Raw genomic sequence first — 18,065 nt, forward strand, 5'->3', positions numbered from 1 at the left:
TTCCTCGATAGACCTTGAATGGGGTCCTTATTTCAGATGTATAGTTTCGTCTGCATTCTAGAGTATCGACGTAAAGGAACATTTAGATGTCAAGAAAATTTCTAATTCGTTTACTCTTTGCGCGCACCACTCATTTCAAGGTTAAGGCGTCTCCGTAAAGAGCGTAAAACCTTCGTCGGAATTCCTGTGACAGACATCCGCACTTTCCCGTTGCGAGTCGTCGAAAAGGAACGTCGCTGGTTTGTTTTGGTGCGTGATGTCCCTCCGTAAAGAGTTTGTAAAAGGGAAAGCTGTATTCAATAAGTTACGATCAGAACGACCCACTTCCGAGGCGGAACCTCCATTTTTAACTCGGTGGTGAAATGCCAGTCTCAATCGTTGCAGTTTTGGCTCGCTTTACTATGGCATGTCGCAAAGGTCGCTCAAAAATAAAATGCTCTCTTTGTTCATGAGCGCTGGAAGATCATGAAACTTCTGCGTGAACGCCCTTGTCTCCGAATTCTATATTGCATCCATCGTTGCCTGCGTAACATTGTTCCAGATTTTTTAAAAATTTCCATATCAGTGTTTTGGTGTGTCCTCCTCTGTCCAGGCTTGGTCGTTGCTGGTGATGTAAAATGAGTGCAGCACCAATGTTCACTGTCCACAAATGTGTTCTGTTATACTTTCTTTTCCGGAATTTTAAATGTTGTTTAATATTTTATTTCTCATCGCATGGTTGCCATTTTCGTGGTCGGCCTTGGATGTTATTTTAATCCCAAGCGCTCTCGGTCTTTGCAGTTGCCCTTCACCCGCTTTATTGAAACGGTCCTGGCCTTTGAATATTATTGCGGTTTTAGTGTACTGAATTGTTCCTTTATTGTTGAGGGAAAAGCTTAGTTTACGAGATAATTAAATATTTTAATCCAACTACCCTACCATTTTGGCGCTGTACCAGGAAAGCCCGTATTCCTTTCCGTGATCCTTTTATTCAATTTTCTATATTCGTGATTATTTAGCTAACTTTTGTGAATCGTATCGTTAGGAAAGTGAGAATGAGGGGACATTTCACAGGATTTCTTTCAATGGCATGTCGTGGGTTCTCGGTGAGGTTTAAGAAGCCTTTCATGAGCTCGCATGACGTCTTGAATTCTTGCGATGAGATAATAACGGGATTAGTTGTGATGTAAGGTATTATGTCGACGGAACGCTGCCACTAAACCGTCTAGAATGCTATCTAAAAATCTGAACTGGTCTGACCCTAGATTCGTGGGGCATTTCTTTTTCTCACGATATTATCAGGGATGAGAATGCAGGGTACGTGCCGTAATATTGGAATTTCATTCTTAAGTTATTATCCTATGAATGAGAATTAACCTAATGAGGGGATTTTCTCAATGGTTAACCCCCCCCCCCCCCCCCCCGTAACTATGAATGACTCACAATAAGTATGGTATACAGCTTTTTATGTTCATCCAGGATTGCTATGCTTATATTGTACCGTATTTTTTTACTTTTAACAGTCATATGGATCTACATTCTCTCCATCGCATTGCTGGTTTATTTCCTTGGTCCTTCAGCCGTTTGAAACCTCTTGTTTCCGTCTTGCGGTAGGGGACACCTCAGCTTCGCCGGCTTCTATTTCCTTCTCCATCGGGAAATGCCTTTTCTTTACTGCTGGACTTCTTCCTGTTACCTATCGTTGTCCTTCGTGTTGTTCCTTGCCATAACTGTGTCTAGGCCATTCAATTCGATAAGACGCGGCAGTAGATCTGTACCTGACTTGAATAAAATTTCAAGTGCGTTCGTGATGATCCTTTGATTCATCTTCTAAGGTCTTACTTTGCTCCTTGCGCGTCGGGGAAGACGAGACCATCTTGTCGCGAGACGGAGTTGGAGGTCGCGCATTGGAATTCACGCTTCCAATTCGTATCAATCATAGGATGCATATTAGAGACGAGTGCGCTTATTACTCATTACTGTCAGTCAATTTAAAAAAAATAAAGTCAGACCAAGCTATTTCATAAATGGTTTTTAAGTAATCAATCTTATTTTGGCTTGAATTGAGAATCATGCGGTGGTTTAACATTGCAGTTGATCCATGAAGTCCATCGGAACAAGAGTTAATTGAAACATACGTTTTCTTGTAATATGATAGTGTGTTTAATGCTCCATGTTTTAGATGTAATCCGGGCGCATGGAGGGTGGCTTTCATTTACATTCACATTTTGTCCTTATAAAAATTGAAGGAAAGGCTTGGAAGTATTGTTTTAAGATCCCTATATTGAGTATATTTCTATTTTAAGACCGAGTTGGCCATTTAGGAATAGGCATTCCTAAACCTTAAATGACAACCTTGGACGTTTGAGCGTAATGGCTCTTGCTTCGTGCGCAAATGAAGAACAACTTCCCAAAATAAATGCATGCGGCGGATGCAGAAGCCCTGAGGTTTGTTGCACGGACGAAGGCCGTTTATTAGATTATTTTGTCGGTTCGTATAGGGGTGCCCCTCGGTTCCTGTTCCAGACTCGCGGTACGACTTTGCTTCAGCCCCTTGTAAGCTTTCGCTGTGCTCCTTTCCAATGTCTCTGTAACCCCAATCCGCCCCCTCGTTGTCTGAGTGTGAACATCATTTGTTACTTTTATCAATTAGCGCTGCTTCACGTAAGGTCTGTGCGTCGTTAGGGGTGTGACGGTTGAAATCGAGCTTGTCGCGAATATCGCCAAAGGTTTTACTGCTCTATTCAAACTTCTATACTATGAGATCCATTGTGTTGTTTTTTTTTTTTAGGCACAGACTTTGAAATTAGTCATGAAATGGGTTTCCTTAAAATACATAGCCCTCGGGGTAGGGGTTAGTTTTATTTGTAAATGGCTGGCCATGTCCTTTGACAGGTGTTCAATCTCCTTTATATGTGATCCAAGGCTTGATGCGTTGATTTATGATTTTTCTAGCTATACCTTCGCAATCGTCGTCACAGTTTTTTATGATAATATTTTGAGCCAGTATGTACGATGTGCTGGTAGCATGTTTTTGTCTTTTCATCTTTCTATTGTTTTTAACTAAGTAACTTTCGGAAAAAAAACTATCAATGACAGCGCAAATATTCGCTCGATGAATTTTATAGGTCCATTTTTTAACTGGCTCATGATAATAGTGAAAATTTAATATCCGCCTTGTCGCATGGTACTTCTCTTTCTGGTGTTCTCTGTCTGTCTTTGCTCCTTTTAACTGTGCTGTAATGGTTTTTATGTATACGCATATTTGCATGTAATATCCTCCTCGTGTTATGAGTTTCTTTGACCTTCACCATGAAATTGCGTCGCGTTTAAAGCCATTCTGTTAATCTCTAGTGAAATCTTCTCTAGACAAGCGTATCATTCTCTTTGCTTAATTCTATGCTAACTCTAGATGTTGAAGTGCTGACAAAATAGTATGGTGTGGAAAGTAATATTTTCGACTTAAGATTGTAATTTTTTTCGAGGCCGGTAAGGTAAATCGGCAAAACTCATGGAATAGTGTTCATTTTCTGATGAATCAATTTATATTTTTCGTGCTGTATTTTTTGGAACCTTGACTGGTCTAATTGTATTTCCTTAGGAAAATTAGTAATGCTAAGGAAATATATAAGTGCCATTCCATATTCATCGTTAAAAAATATTATAATATCATATGGCTATCGTAGTTCTGGGGGAGCAATCCTTGCCTAATGTGCCAAGGTCGTCGCCTATTTTAGCTAGCAATGCATCGTTATGAATGTTAGAATGATGTTTTTCTTCGTGAGTTTAATCTTTGGAGCGACTTCGGATAAACTAAGCAGTCTTACTATCGATCTTTGTACGATAGAAGTTGTGCCCTTGAAAATCGAAGTGAAATTAGGAGCGTATATGATTATACGATAAGCGGTCTTATCTTCTGTGGGTAGTTGTTGACTTTCCCGCGATATCGAGGCATCTCCAGCTTCTGGAGAAAAAATTTCGGAGAACTGCGTCGTTTCTTTCCGTTTTTTCTGCGTTTCTGCTTATTTATTAATAATTTTTTTAATTGGAGTAGATGTGTAGTGTTGAGGTCTGCGCAATGCTATTGTCGTTATGGTTTTTGAATTGGGATAAGCTACCATTTTAAGCTCGCCGCACATCCTTGCATTGATGTCATGAAATTGATCTATTTTTATCTATCTGTTTTTTAAAGGCCCTTGAACCCAATTTGTTTCGTCTGTTCATTCATTTATTCCCTGTTAGTTCGATAAGATTTGAGAGTAGAATTAATATTAAATCCTTCTAGCTCATTGACCCTAAAGCTTGAAAGCAATTACACGATCGAAACTTACCGTAATGAATGATTTCCTGGTAGTGGTAAATATTCTTCAGAGAATCGAAAGCGTTGTATAGTAAAAGAATACCAATTTCTCATTCACTTCTTTTTTATTTTACATTTTTAATGGGAAGGTATTAGACTTTTCAAGCTGCGCAATCATTACTTAGGAGTTCATTCATTGGTATACGTATTCTATTTCATTCTGTTTCCTTGCGAGTGAAAGAGTGATTATTTAATACTAGCAGTTTTTCTCCTGCCTCTCGACCTCTTAAAGATTTTCTCGGGGTGGTTTGTTTACGTTGTGTTCTTTACGTCATCTCGTGCGTCATCACTGAGACCCAGAAGAGGGAGACTCCTCCATCCCATCTCTCGCGCGAAATCCATAAGAAGTAATAATTGAAGCTAAGTAACTCTACAAATGTGTGCGATGTTTCCTCTGCTTATCGCACTCATAGAGGACAGATCCTTTGGCAAGGTGCGGGGGGGCATCTTAAAGACTCCTTCGCGACGACCGGAATATTGCGCAACACGACGATGCCATGGTAGAAATAGATCGAGAACTTCGAATCGAGAAAAAGAAAAACGGTACTACTACGCTGATGACTTGTTTGCGCACAAGGAACCGCTTTCTGGCTGTGCTTTCGTGTCGTGTTAAGATTAGATATCTCCTTATTCTTGGATAATTTTGTTTAAGTAGTTTTTTTTAATCAGACAATACGGTTCTACCGCTAAGGCACCTTGATTGCGCTTAGGATGCTTTCACCGCTTCCTTTATGGGAATACTTCTGTGAGGTTGTTTCCGTGAATATTTTTTTGCAATGAAGTAACATATGAGGCAGTCTTCTCGGGTATTCCACGGGGTTAAACAAAATACCTATGAGAAGAGAATGTGCGTCTTTGATGTTCAAGGGAAAGGCTGGTTGGTCAAGTTGTAAAGGCAGCCTTAAAGTTGTCCTCACACTTAATCGTCGTGACCGACGCTATTGATTCGTTCTCGCTGTCGTCGCTAGCGAATATTGCTTGGGTTCGCGGCTGCACTGGAATCCAAATCTGCGTCGTTGCTAACCTTGTGCGCTGCTATAAGCTAATTTTGATGTTGAGATATTCATACAATGCTGGGGCGGAATTCTGTACACCGTACCGACGATTGTCGGTGTCGGTAAGCCGGTCCTACCGATAAGTCTCGGTACGAGCGATTCAGGAGACACGTTTTACCGACGATTGTCGTTATCCCATCGACAGTTGTCGGTAAACCCGTCGGTACATACCGACGATTTCAAAACGCTCGGTAGGACCTACCGACAAATTTTTAGCAACATGGCGGACTTTTGTTTACACTTTTCGGCCTAAGCTGACGATTTTAAATCATAACCTACGACGCTAGATCCGTGGAAGCGCTCTAATTGTATGTTATTTATAATAAAAATGATTGATTAAACATTTTAAACGTAAAATTTACGCAGTGGAAGCAGCATTTAACCTTGCCACTGTTACACGTATATTAAATTATGTGTTCCAATAGCGTAAGGTATTTTACATTATAAATATTCCGTAATTTTAAGTATGTAACGTATTGCTTTGCTTTTAAATTACTCACAACAAGACACGATAGGTAGATATCTATTGTTGATTCGTAAAGTTTGGATCCGAAATTAATTTATATTTTCAATAAAAACGAATGCCTATTGATGCACTTTCAATGAAATACATACGTGGACATTTCGTTCACTTTCATATTAACTTCAATACCCTATGTGAGCATCTGAGAATGGGGTTTATAATGAAAATAACTCTCCTACCTTCGTAAGTTATCTTGAGAGCATCAGACAGCAACGACAAAATAGAAAAAGCATATTCCTACCATGTTTTAAAGGAATGCAAATGGCATCACTTAACTCCTCACACTCTTTGACGTCGTTACCGGTGCACAAACCTTCCCGTAAAATTAATGCTGAATTTACTTCACCATACTAACCAAACACCGTACGGGACTTCAAGATAGATTTTCATTATTACTATAAGAGCACTGAGTAGGTACGTACCGTGTATTCCATCGGTAGAAAGGGGCAAATAAAAAGAATGATTGCACGAAACAAGGAAACATTTAATGAATTATTCATCATAAAACTACAAAAATTTCATTTCAACACGAGAAAACCTTCATACTTTCAACGGTATATCACAAATTAACACTGATCAACCATATTTAGTCAAAGTCATATCAACGCAAAGTTTGAAATAACACACAAATGGTATCAAAATGCAAAAGTTAACACTTCCAAATAGATAGCGTAAAGTATGCCACTCAAGTTCACATTCACTACACTTGACGCGATGATACTGATGATACCTTCCGTGACATCCGCGGAATCTCGGTGTTTTTCTCAACGAATGTATTTTAAATAGCCCAAAATATGAATTCAAGCGACAAAAATGTTTTCTAATAAAATAATTACCCTTGTGGAAGTATCGGACTTACGGCGAACAATGAGGCAAACGATGTAAATAAGCCGTGGCTCAAGATGAAGGTACATTGTTACAATACTAATAAAAATAATTTCGTCACTGCTAATCCCAAGAATACAATTATAATAAGCGTAGGTGAACAATTATGTAGCAGACAAAGTCCTCTTCAAGACAATTATACTTGAAAATTCCAATACATTGAGCACCAAATGTTGCCGGTGTTCTTCTATCAACGACCGTTGAATCCTTGAATATAAAGGCTTTTTTACTTGGGCTAGAAAAAAATCCAATGGTAAATACAGCAAAATCTCGGAATACAAGCCACATCGCACCAACGGGAGTAAGAAATTGTGTTCGCAGAGTGATTAAACATCGTAAATATCTCACAAAGCAGTGATCAACTCTTTTTAACTTCTTCGCGGGCTGACGAATAACAGATGGCGTTTTCGGAGCCTCATTTGTTTAATGCAAACAAAGGTGAAATATGATTGGTCGAGGCGCCTAGCCTCCTGTGCGGGTGCCACTTTCGTACCGACAAAAGCATTACGTCACGAATTTGTCGGTTGCACCGACAATCTGTCGGTAGCGGCGCTTTGTGAATCACATTTCTATCGGTGCTACCGACGATCGTCGGTAGCTACCGACACCGACGATCGTCGGTAGCACCGATAGAAATGTGATTCACAAAGCGCCGCTACCGACAGATTGTCGGTGCAACCGACAAATTCGTGACGTAATGCTTTTGTCGGTACGAAAGTGGCACCCGCACGCGAGGCTAGGCGCCTCGACCAATCATATTTCTCCTTTATTTGCATTAAACAAATGAAGCTCCGAAAACGCCATTTGTTATTCGTCAGCCCGCGAAGAAGTTAAAAAGAGTTGATCACTGCTTTGTGAGATATTTACGATGTTTAATCACTCTGCGAACACAATTTCTTACTCCCGTTGGTGCGATGTGGCTTGTATTCCGAGATTTTGCTGTATTTACCATCGGATTTTTTCTAGCCCAAGTAAAAAAGCCTTTATATTCAAGGATTCAACGGTCGTTGATAGAAGAACACCGGCAACATATGGTGCTCAATGTATTGGAATTTTCAAGTATAATTGTCTTGAAGAGGACTTTATCTGCTACATAATTGTTCACCTACGCTTATTATAATCGTATTCTTGCGATTAGCAGTGACGAAATTATTTTTATTAGTATTGTAACAATGTACCTTCATCTTGAGCCACGGCTTGTTTACATCGCTGGCCTCATTGTTCGCCGTAAGTCCGATACTTCCACGAGGGTAATTATTTAATTAGAAAACATTTTTGTCGCTTGAATTCACATTTTGGGCTATTTAAAATACATTCGTTGAGAAAAACACCGAGATTCCGCGGATGTCACGGAAGGTATCATCAGTATCATCGCGTCAAGTGTTGTGATTGTGAACTTGAGTGACATACTATTCGCTATCTATTTGGAAGTGTTAACTTTTGCATTTTGATACCATTTGTGTGTTATTTCAAACTTTGCGTTGATATGACTTTGACTAAATATGGTTGATCAGTGTTAATTTGTGATATACCGTTGAAAGTATGAAGGTTTTCTCGTGTTGAAATGAAATTTTTGTAGTTTTATGATGAATAATTCATTAAATGTTTCCTTGTTTCGTGCAATCATTCTTTTTATTTGCCCCTTTCTACCGATGGAATACACGGTACGTACCTACTCAGTGCTCTTATAGTAATAATGAAAATCTATCTTGAAGTCCCGTACGGTGTTTGGTTAGTATGGTGAAGTAAATTCAGCATTAATTTTATACGGGAAGTTTTGTGCACCGGTAACGACGCGTCGCGACGTCAGTGAGAGGAGTTAAGTGATGCCATTTATATTCTTCTAATATATAGTAGCAATATGCTTTTTCTATTTCGTCGTTGCTGTATGATGCTCTCAAGAGTACTTACGAAGGTAGGAGAGTTATTTTCATTATAAACCCCATTCTCAGATGCTCACATAGGGTATTGAAGGTAATATGAAAGTGAACGAAATGTCCACGTATATATTTCATTGAAAGTGCATCAATAGGCATTCGTTTTTATTGAAAATATAAATTAATTTCGGATCCAAACTTTACGAATCAACAATAGATACCTATCGTGTCTTGTTGTGAGTAATTTAAAAGCAAATAGCAATACGTTACATACTTAAAATTACGGAATATTTATAATGTAAAATACCTTACGCTATTGGAACGCAATGTAATATACGTGTAACATTGATAAAGTTAAATACTGCTCCCACTATGTAAATTTTACGTTTCAAGTGTTTAATCAATCATTTTTATTATAAATAACATACAATTAGAGTGCTTCCACGGATCTAGCGTCGTAGATTATGATTTAAAATCGTCAGCTTAGGCCGAAAAGTGTAAACAAAAGTCCGCCATGTTGCTAAAAATTTGTCGGTAGGTCCTACCGAGCGTTTTGAAATCGTCGGTATGTACCGACGGGTTTACCGACAACTGTCGGTGGGATAACGACAATCGTCGGTAAAACGTGTCTCCTGAATCGCTCGTACCGAGACTTATCGGTAGGACCGGCTTACCGACACCGACAATCGTCGGTACGGTGTACAGAATTCCGCCCCAGTAGGGGCTTTCTCTAACTCGTTAACGTTTTGTTGTTAACGGGTTGTTAACGAAAGTCCTCTCTTGCAACGACACCCTCTTATCGAAAGTGTGTTTCTGTATCTCACCTTAACGACAGCTCGTCGTTGCAAAACAAGACCACGGCTCGTCGATAGCAAACAATACACCGTCGGCGCCTGCGAGTGAGGCTAGAATTTTCAACCAATCACATGCCTAGATTTATTCGTTCGGTAGCATTAAGAAGCAGTGCCTAACTACGGTAACTAATAAACGATAAATAAACAAGAAGCTGCTAAAGAACGCATCGGTCGATTTGGAAAAGAATAATAAATGATGGAGAAAACTGATGAGTATTATTTTAGTAGTGGATTCATTTACTGTTTTTATGATGTGTCGTAATATATTTCCATGAAGAAAAAAATAAAATAAGGGGGAAACTAGTGTAAATAAGCGTGTATATTCAAGGATTTAACAGTCGTCGATAGAAGAATATCGGCTACTTTTGGTGCACTATGTATCGTAATGTTCAAGTAAAATTATCTTGAAGAGGACTTTCTCTGCTACTTACTCGTTCACCTACGCCTATAATAATTTCACTCTCGTGATTATAATAGTAACAAAATTATTTTTATTAGTATTGTAACAACGTAAATTTCGGAGTGTATCTTCAGCCACGGCTTGTTTACATCGTTTGCCTTATTTCCGCTTTAAGTCCACAACTTCCACAGTGGTAGTTATTCAATTAGAAAAACTTATTGACGCTTTCATCATATTTTGAGATGCTTGAAATCAATTCGTTGATAACAAATACCGAGATTACACGGATGTCATGGAAGGAATCATCGTGAGTGCTGTGATTGTGAACTCGTGTCATATACTTAACGCTTTTTAGTGTCAATTTCTTGAGTCAAGATTACGGAAGTGTTAATGTTGTTGGTGCTGTTATTACTTATAATTATATTCTACGCAAAGCGAAGATAAGCACGATATAGTAAACATAGAAAAAAATTTGCATTTAAGGAAGTAATGTAAATATTTTCATAGTCGCCCACCATGTTGAGGCATCGAATTACTGATTAAATTCACACAAAAGCAAAGCGTAGCATAGGTTTGTCGTTGGTAGCCACAATTAGGCATAGGAAATCACTGCAATCAGTAGCTGAAAATGATACTAAAATAAGTGTATGCATGTACCCATCAAAACGCAGGCATATTTTTCGTTGGGACTTAGTTTAACAGCATTGCAAAAGTTAAAAGTGACGACTAATGAGTTCTGAGTAAATGAGGGAAACCGTAATTATTTTCGTGAACGGTGGCTTTAGCCAGCCAAAAACAGGCGTCAAAAAATCCGTCAGTGTTACGGCCACATTGGGGGTTTTTCAAAAGGTTGTTTTGAATTAAAAATCCGGCGAAAATTAGTATTCTGAACATTCCTAAGTCGTCTTCTCTGCACTAGATGCTTAATTACATTTGCTCTCTCCTCAAAATGTGGTTAGATCCCTACCTAAAAAGTTAAGACCCATCAATCGAGCCTAAATAAACTACCGACTGAAAATAATCGGAGCACTATAATTGGAATGTGTAAATATTATTTTCACAAGGTAAATAACTTTCTTAAATCTACTTCAAACAACATGTTCACTCCCCCGCAAAAACTAATGTCTCTGTTGCCACTTTTTATAATCATTGATTGCTGCAAAACGTTTTAATGCTTTCCATCTCCTTTGCAAAAGTGTATCTATAATTTTTCAAGTAAAAATACCTTTATCGCTTTGTGGTAGCAGAATTATAACTTTGCCACGCACTGAGCAACCAATACCTAAAAACATTATAGCGGGCGTCGATAAGCTTAAGACGGGCTCCCGAGTCCCCGGATAAGCTATCGGCATTTTTCGTTAGTGCTATCGAGAAAATATCGTTAAGCGAGCGTAGAGAAAACCAATTGTCGTTAGTGAAGATTTTCGATAAGCTAACGACGCAGCAACGTCGATAAGACTTGCTATCGAGTTAGAGAAAGCCCCTACAGGTCTCTTGAGCCGGTGTTGAATTGTATGAGTTGTTGACGCGTGCTAACTCGGAATTATTCATATCCATCGCTAGATCCCGTTGCACCATTAAATGAATCACCATTTCAGCTGCAACTATGACGTTTTTATGCTTATCTGATTTCAATGCCATCGCAATAAGATAGGAATCCACTAGTGAAAAGTTTCTCTTTGAACGCGACTTCACCGGACGACGAAATGACGAAGTGTATTAGGGCAGCAACCCCACCGAGATAGGGTTATGTTTCATTTTTTCCCCTCTCAACATGCCTTAAGTGACGTATATTTTTTTCCTATTTCTGGCCGTGGGTATTGTTAGCTTCATCTCTCGTTTTAACCGTAGGATTCTGGCGTGGAAGTCATTCCCACATCTACTTCTCCCGCCTTGACGAACGTGTCTTTAAATGGTGATGTAATATGTGATTTTAAACGTTAATCAAATTGAATCAGTTCAAAAGTCTATCAGTCTTATCCTGCATATCGCGGGCATCCAAGGTCAGGTGTGTTCTGGACATTAAAAAACTGATAAAGCTCATGTGTAGGGAATCATTTCGGAAGCATATTGTTATTGATAACTATGGTTGAGTATTTTTTGAGTATTGGAAGTTTTCTGCCCAGAATGAACCTGCCCTTCATCTTTTTATAAATTTTATGCTTATTTGCATCTTAACACTTAAATGGCTTTTATTAGGGTGGCGGTGGTGAACGTCATGGATTTCAGTTGCTAAGGTCACTGTTGACTACTTGCTAATTTAATGTTACACCATTATCCTGAATTAGAATTAATGGAATTCATTCGGTACACACATTAATCGCTATCAAACGCATGTTGGAATTAATTCCTCGCATTGAAAATTTGCCCATTTCTTTTGGATTTTATTTACCTTGTCTTCATTAATTTACTGCAAACTACTCCTTTTTTGTAATTTCTTTTATTCTTTAACTTTGATGAAATTTCGGAGGCAATTTTCGAGTCTTTGTTGGGGAAAAGGTGAAGATTTTCCTTTATAAAATTTTGAAAGCGTTTGAAATCTTCGAACCGTAATATTAACGTCATGCTGCTAAGCAGACTTCCCATTCCTTAGTCACTAAATAAGTTATATTTTATCACTATGCGAATGGTTTATGTAATTTACACCTTTTCCTCAAGTTCATGAAACCAATTCAGTCTCCAGAATGTTAAATCTTACTTGGCCGTATGCTATCGAATTCATCACTTTGCGTAAGAATGCCTGATATTTCTTAATTGTCATCACATGTGTGCAATTCTTAGGTTGCCGCAAAAGTTAGCTTCGTAGAATAAATTGGCTGACATTCATTTGTTGGTGCTATTATGAGTTCGTAATATTGTTTTGTTCGGCGTTCACGGATTGGTGCGTGAGGCGTTCGCCGCGTCGTGTATTGATTTGAACTGTGAGTTGTGACGCACATACTTATGAAACTCCGCTCACCTTTTGAGATGCTTTCAACTCGTCCTCTTCTTATTTTTCATGCTCAAATGCTCTTCAATACTTTTTAAAATATTTAGCGGACGGTAATACCAATCAATGTTTAATTAAGCGACATTAATATCAATTTCGCGCTCTTAGTTACGGAGAGGAGAGAGCTATTAATCGGTTATTAAGCTATTAAGCCCCTGTATTCCCCTAGTTTATTTATATATTTTTCTTGCCGATTGCCAATGCTTAATTCTACTTATTTTTTTTATGATTGTCACAGTGATAAGTTATTTTCGATGTAGACAAGGATATTGTATTATTAAAAAAAAAAGGTATTTTCGTCGTCATGTAAGTTTACTTTATTTCAGCAAGAATTTTGGATTACACAGATGATATTCGCGTGTGTAGCAAATGTCATAAATAAATGATATTAATAAGCAAAGGAATTAGTCATGTTACTAGCGATGCCACCTTTAGGTACTGCAATTATAGCTAAGGTTTCTCAAATCGTCAGGTTATTTACTCCTACATTTCGTATCTCTGGCATTCACGTCAGCAGTTGCACTTTTAGTAACCGTTAATTACTATGACTTAGATAAAAGCCAGCCAAAAAAATTACGGTTTTAGATATTAGTGTAGAATTGCCGGTGAAAAAATGAATGACTGTGTTCAGATTTTTAGATCCTTAAAAAGTGAGTAGCCATAAATTGTTTATACTTTTATGTAACGGTAATCATGGACAATGTGAAATGTAGGTTATTACGAAATGTATATAAATTGAATATTGTCGTGTGCATTTAGACATTCGTGTTAACATTTTGGCTTTCATTTTGGCGCATCTATCTTATTTCTCGCCAATAACATTACTATTTAGGCTGGCTCATTGCCTCTTAAATTCTTTATCTTGCAGACTACGTGGAACCGTTGTTAATTAAATACTTTTATATAATTATTTGCGGGTTTTTCGTGAGCAATTTCGATTTATTTGTAACTTAGCGAATGGAATGCTAATCGTAACCTAGAAGGGGCAAAATTACACTGCTATCACCAGTTTATTGCTTCTAGTATTCATAAGTAAATGTTGTAGTAACTCTGAAAACAGTCCCTGAGATTTCATACGGTAAAATATTGAAAAAAGCTTAGCATTGCATGTGAATTGTCTCTTTCAAATTCCGGTGATAGAGAACTCGTACTTAAAATCTTACGCGTTCCAAATTTTTTCATGCCACGATTCCTTTAGTTTTCGTCATGGGTCATTATACTAAAAACTAAATTAAATTTGAATTTTGCGAAACTGCAATTTTCCTCTATATTATACCCTTAAAAGCAACCTCAAATGTGTTCAATTTGAGGAGGTTTGAGACGGTCAACATCCCTAGTTACATTGTAATACTTTATGAAAACATTTTGGGGTGATCTCAACAAAACTTAAGACTGCTTAGCCGGCGGAAAGGTGTGTATGGTTTTATGTTATTCGCAGCCTGATTAATCAAGGCGTTAATCTTACCCAGAATAGTTATGAATTTCTTGTTCGCAAGCGGTCGTAGCAAAGCGCTTATATTGAGTGAAATTAGCCGTGGTAAGGGTTCCGTTTCGCATGGGTTACGATGCGTTGGAGTTGACGTGAAAATCGCCAGCCTTCGTCATCATCAATTGTTTTTCACATCTCGTAGCTAGACTTGGTACCGTGTGGGGTAGAATTTCGCAATAATTGTGGGAAATGTGATTAAAAGTGGGACATGACGTATCCATTCAATTGATTAGTCAATCGTTAGGTGTTAAGGTTGCCAATATGCAGCCTGAGAGTATTCACGTGATGGTTGGTTAATTACTCAGCAACTGCCATTTGAAAATATCCGCATTCTCTTTGGAAGTTTTTCTGTCATTTCATTCATACAGTTTTACCAGAGTTATCACACGCACTAATTTATTTACTCTTAGTACAAGTTTAATGCATATCAGACTGTTTTGCATATGTTCATCGTCCGAAATAATTGGTGTAATTCCTTTTGTTTCCCGCCTATTCACGTCTAAATTATGCCTTTGGATTATTTATTTTTAGTTTTACATTTTTCCTCTGGCAGTGATAGTTTGCGCATTCTTAGTTATTTTATTTAGAGTCCGAAATTCAGTAGATACTCTATCTATTACGACTTACGGATTATCATATCGAAAAGATTCAAAATCGGTTCACGAAATCATTGGTGATGTGTTGTCAATTTGAGTAGGACGCCTTCGCTTATCTTTCATTCATGAATTCTTAAGAAGTTTTTCCATCATCATTTTTCTCATCGATTGGAGACGAATCGTTTTACCTTTAAATTAGCTGAAATTTATATTTGATGATAGGAGTGAGTGCCTTTGCAACTTTTAATTTAATAGACGTAACAAAATCGAATACGATTCTAAATTTCATTTAAACGCACCATTTTTTTTCTGTCGAACTATATTTTTCTGATTCTTTTCGTAGCCGAAGATCAACTTGGTCGATTTCATACACATATTCAATGCAATTCTTAGTGACTCATTAAATAATTATCCGTCCTATCTTCATAGTAACTTGCGTATTTCCCTCATATACTTAGTGGCTTTAGACTTATCCATTCCAATCCTCCTGATTTTTTAAATGTTTGTGTCGTGTAATTTCGGTTATCATTCGCTTTTTGCTCGAAGCCAGAATGGTTCATACGCACCGAAGTGGATCATATGGGTGTACTTACGTTGAATCATTATACTAGGGTTGATTGGAAAGCCTCATAGAACTGAGATCAAATTTTGGTTGGGATAGGTCTACTTTCCCAGGTTCGGAGTGAGGAATCTCGAGGGACTAATGAACGGTTTTTTTATCTGAGCCCATTCGGTTATTCCTTTGTATGATTGAGTTATTTACTTTCGCAGCGCTCTGGTTGACTGATGATCGATGACCATTGCATCTAGCGATGATCAGCGTCTACGAAGTACTCGACTTAATTTAGTGCTGCAGTTCGTACCTTGTGGAACAGATAAATTTTACTATGTGTATATTGTGATATTACCGCGTTTACTTCGTAGAATTTCAACTCCTTTCCTTCTTGTGAAAAATGACCATCAGGTTTACACGTTGACTCGGTCCATTCAGATTCAGAAAGTGACGTATTTTCTGTTACAGCTGTCCATATTTCTTACTTAGGCTTGAATTTTTTAATAGGTGTCGACTGCAGGGAAACCAACGACTTGACATTCGTGCCGTCCCTCTCAAATTATTACGTACCATCTCATTTTATGATATGTGGCGCGAAGTGGCGGAAGTTATTAACATTAGTTAAATGAAACATTGCAAGATTCCCACAGCAGGACATATTGAAGGAAAAACTTAGCTGCACATGATGCACTTGAGAATGTTGTTGCAACAAAGAAACTCATCATGCTCAAATAAATTAATAGGGTCTTAAGGTGGGTCTTAAGTTTATATCCGTTTGAGACTATCTTTGCCGGGCTCAACCCCTAAACATATTTTTGTTATATCTTGAAAAATCCCCTATTCCCTGAGAATGTAAGAGGTCATTCGCTATATAAAAGTAAGACTGGGTGAGTACCACGTTTCACCGTGTATCCCAGCTTTAGACATGAACGTCAGAATTGAATTTCAAAGTATTTCATGTATTCACTGCAATAATTTCCCAGCTTATGGAATAATTACGCGCCTCAAATCCACCTCAAATCTCAAATGTATTACTTCGAGGATAAATCACTCATAAATTTGAGGTGTGGCCATTATTTTAATTGTGGCTGCATCTAATGATTTTCCTGGTTTTATTCTTCAAAGTCAAAATGTTTCGAGGATTCCGAGAGCTACACCTATTATGATTGTATTTTTGCTGTTATTCAACGTCTTTTTTGTTTGGCTTAAGTCAGGAATAACGTTTTTGCTTTTACTGTTTCCTTTTTCGCTAATTTACCCGACAATTATGGGGATGATGAGTACGAATATTCCTTTTCATGGTGTTTTTCGTCGTCTTGCTGGACTAAAGATTTCTTTTGTTTAGAAAATGTTTAAGTTGATAGTATACCGGATTTATTTCTCTTGAATGGTAGGCTATAATGGTAATGAGAAACATCAGGTTTACTCGTCTGTACTGAAAGTGATTGATTTTTACGGACAGCTAAGAAAAATATCCTTTGACACATCTTACTTTTCTGCATCGTCTTTGTCAATAATTAATCTGTGTTAACCTGAACCTTATCACCGTTGGGCAACTGCCGTGGAATGGACATAGGGGACTGTGTTCCAAAAGTTAACCCCATTCATTCCTGACTTATCGCTGTTCCCCGTCACTTTGCGAGAGATAAAAACGTGGACTTTGCGCTCCTAACCAAAACCGTTTCGCGCCTCATTACGAGAGCAGTCACCGATACCAGCGTGTCGTATCAGCTACTCTAGGAACTATCTTACTTGCTTTGTTAAGATTTTTAAAATTGTTTTGTATGCAGAATATTAAAAAATGTCTGAAGGATTCTATGCTTCAGATTTCAGAAATATTCACTTGCTGCGACTCCTATCATGGTGATTTTTACTTCCTGGCTTAGTTGGCGAAATGTATTAGCTACACTATTACGAAGTTTTAGTGTTTCATTTTTTGAGTAAGTGGAAGTGCCAGCATAAAATTGCCTGGAAAATTTCTGATATAACTTCAAATATGTAGTATAAACAGCATGGAATGAATCTTTGAGAGACCTTGAATATTCATCGAGAATAAAGGTGGCACGTTTTGTTTTTTTAGTTCCAGGTACTAAGTTATAATTTATCCGTAGGGATACCTAAATATTTCGCATTGTGTTGCTGTTTTTTTACGCTCATATATTTTCCATTTTGGGACCCGTAAATATACCAGAGGATCGGCAGCCGCCTGAATTTTTGTCAACTGTTCCCTCCGTTTTCTCAACTGTTCACTGTTCTTTGCCCTAGTTCGGGTATGATTCATATGTGATTGTTTTTAGTGTTCTTCAATAAATAGGGTTGTGATCCCATAACATTTTTCATGTGAACAGAACCGAGTGGTTAATGGAAAACCATACATGTTAACCATTAGCATTAAGCTTCACTAACCGCTCCGAATAGTAATTTTTTGTAAATTGATATCTTCATTCTCTCGTGCACCTTCTTTTACTAACTATCAAGTTTCAACTTCTGATAAGTTTTTTATTT

At 37.9% G+C, this 18,065-nt stretch overlaps 1 protein-coding gene across 2 annotated transcripts in view; it reads left to right on the forward strand.

The window, feature by feature from the left end:
- Window positions 1-18,065, forward strand: part of LOC124156328 (protein slowmo) — a 30,254-nt gene that overhangs the window by 5,049 nt on the left and 7,140 nt on the right. Inside the window, exon 1 of one of the 2 annotated variants that reach the window (XM_046530816.1) lies at window positions 2,338-2,535. The exons of the other annotated variant lie outside the window; for it this stretch is intronic. Within the exon in view, the coding sequence (XP_046386772.1) occupies window positions 2,353-2,535 (183 nt within the window). The 5' untranslated portion in view covers window positions 2,338-2,352. Of the gene's footprint in view, window positions 1-2,337; window positions 2,536-18,065 lie in introns of those variants that run through there. 2 annotated transcript variants of the gene reach the window in all.

The sequence above is a fragment of the Ischnura elegans genome, chromosome 3 (genome assembly GCF_921293095.1).
Source record: "Ischnura elegans chromosome 3, ioIscEleg1.1, whole genome shotgun sequence".
Lineage (NCBI taxonomy): Eukaryota > Metazoa > Arthropoda > Insecta > Odonata > Coenagrionidae > Ischnura > Ischnura elegans.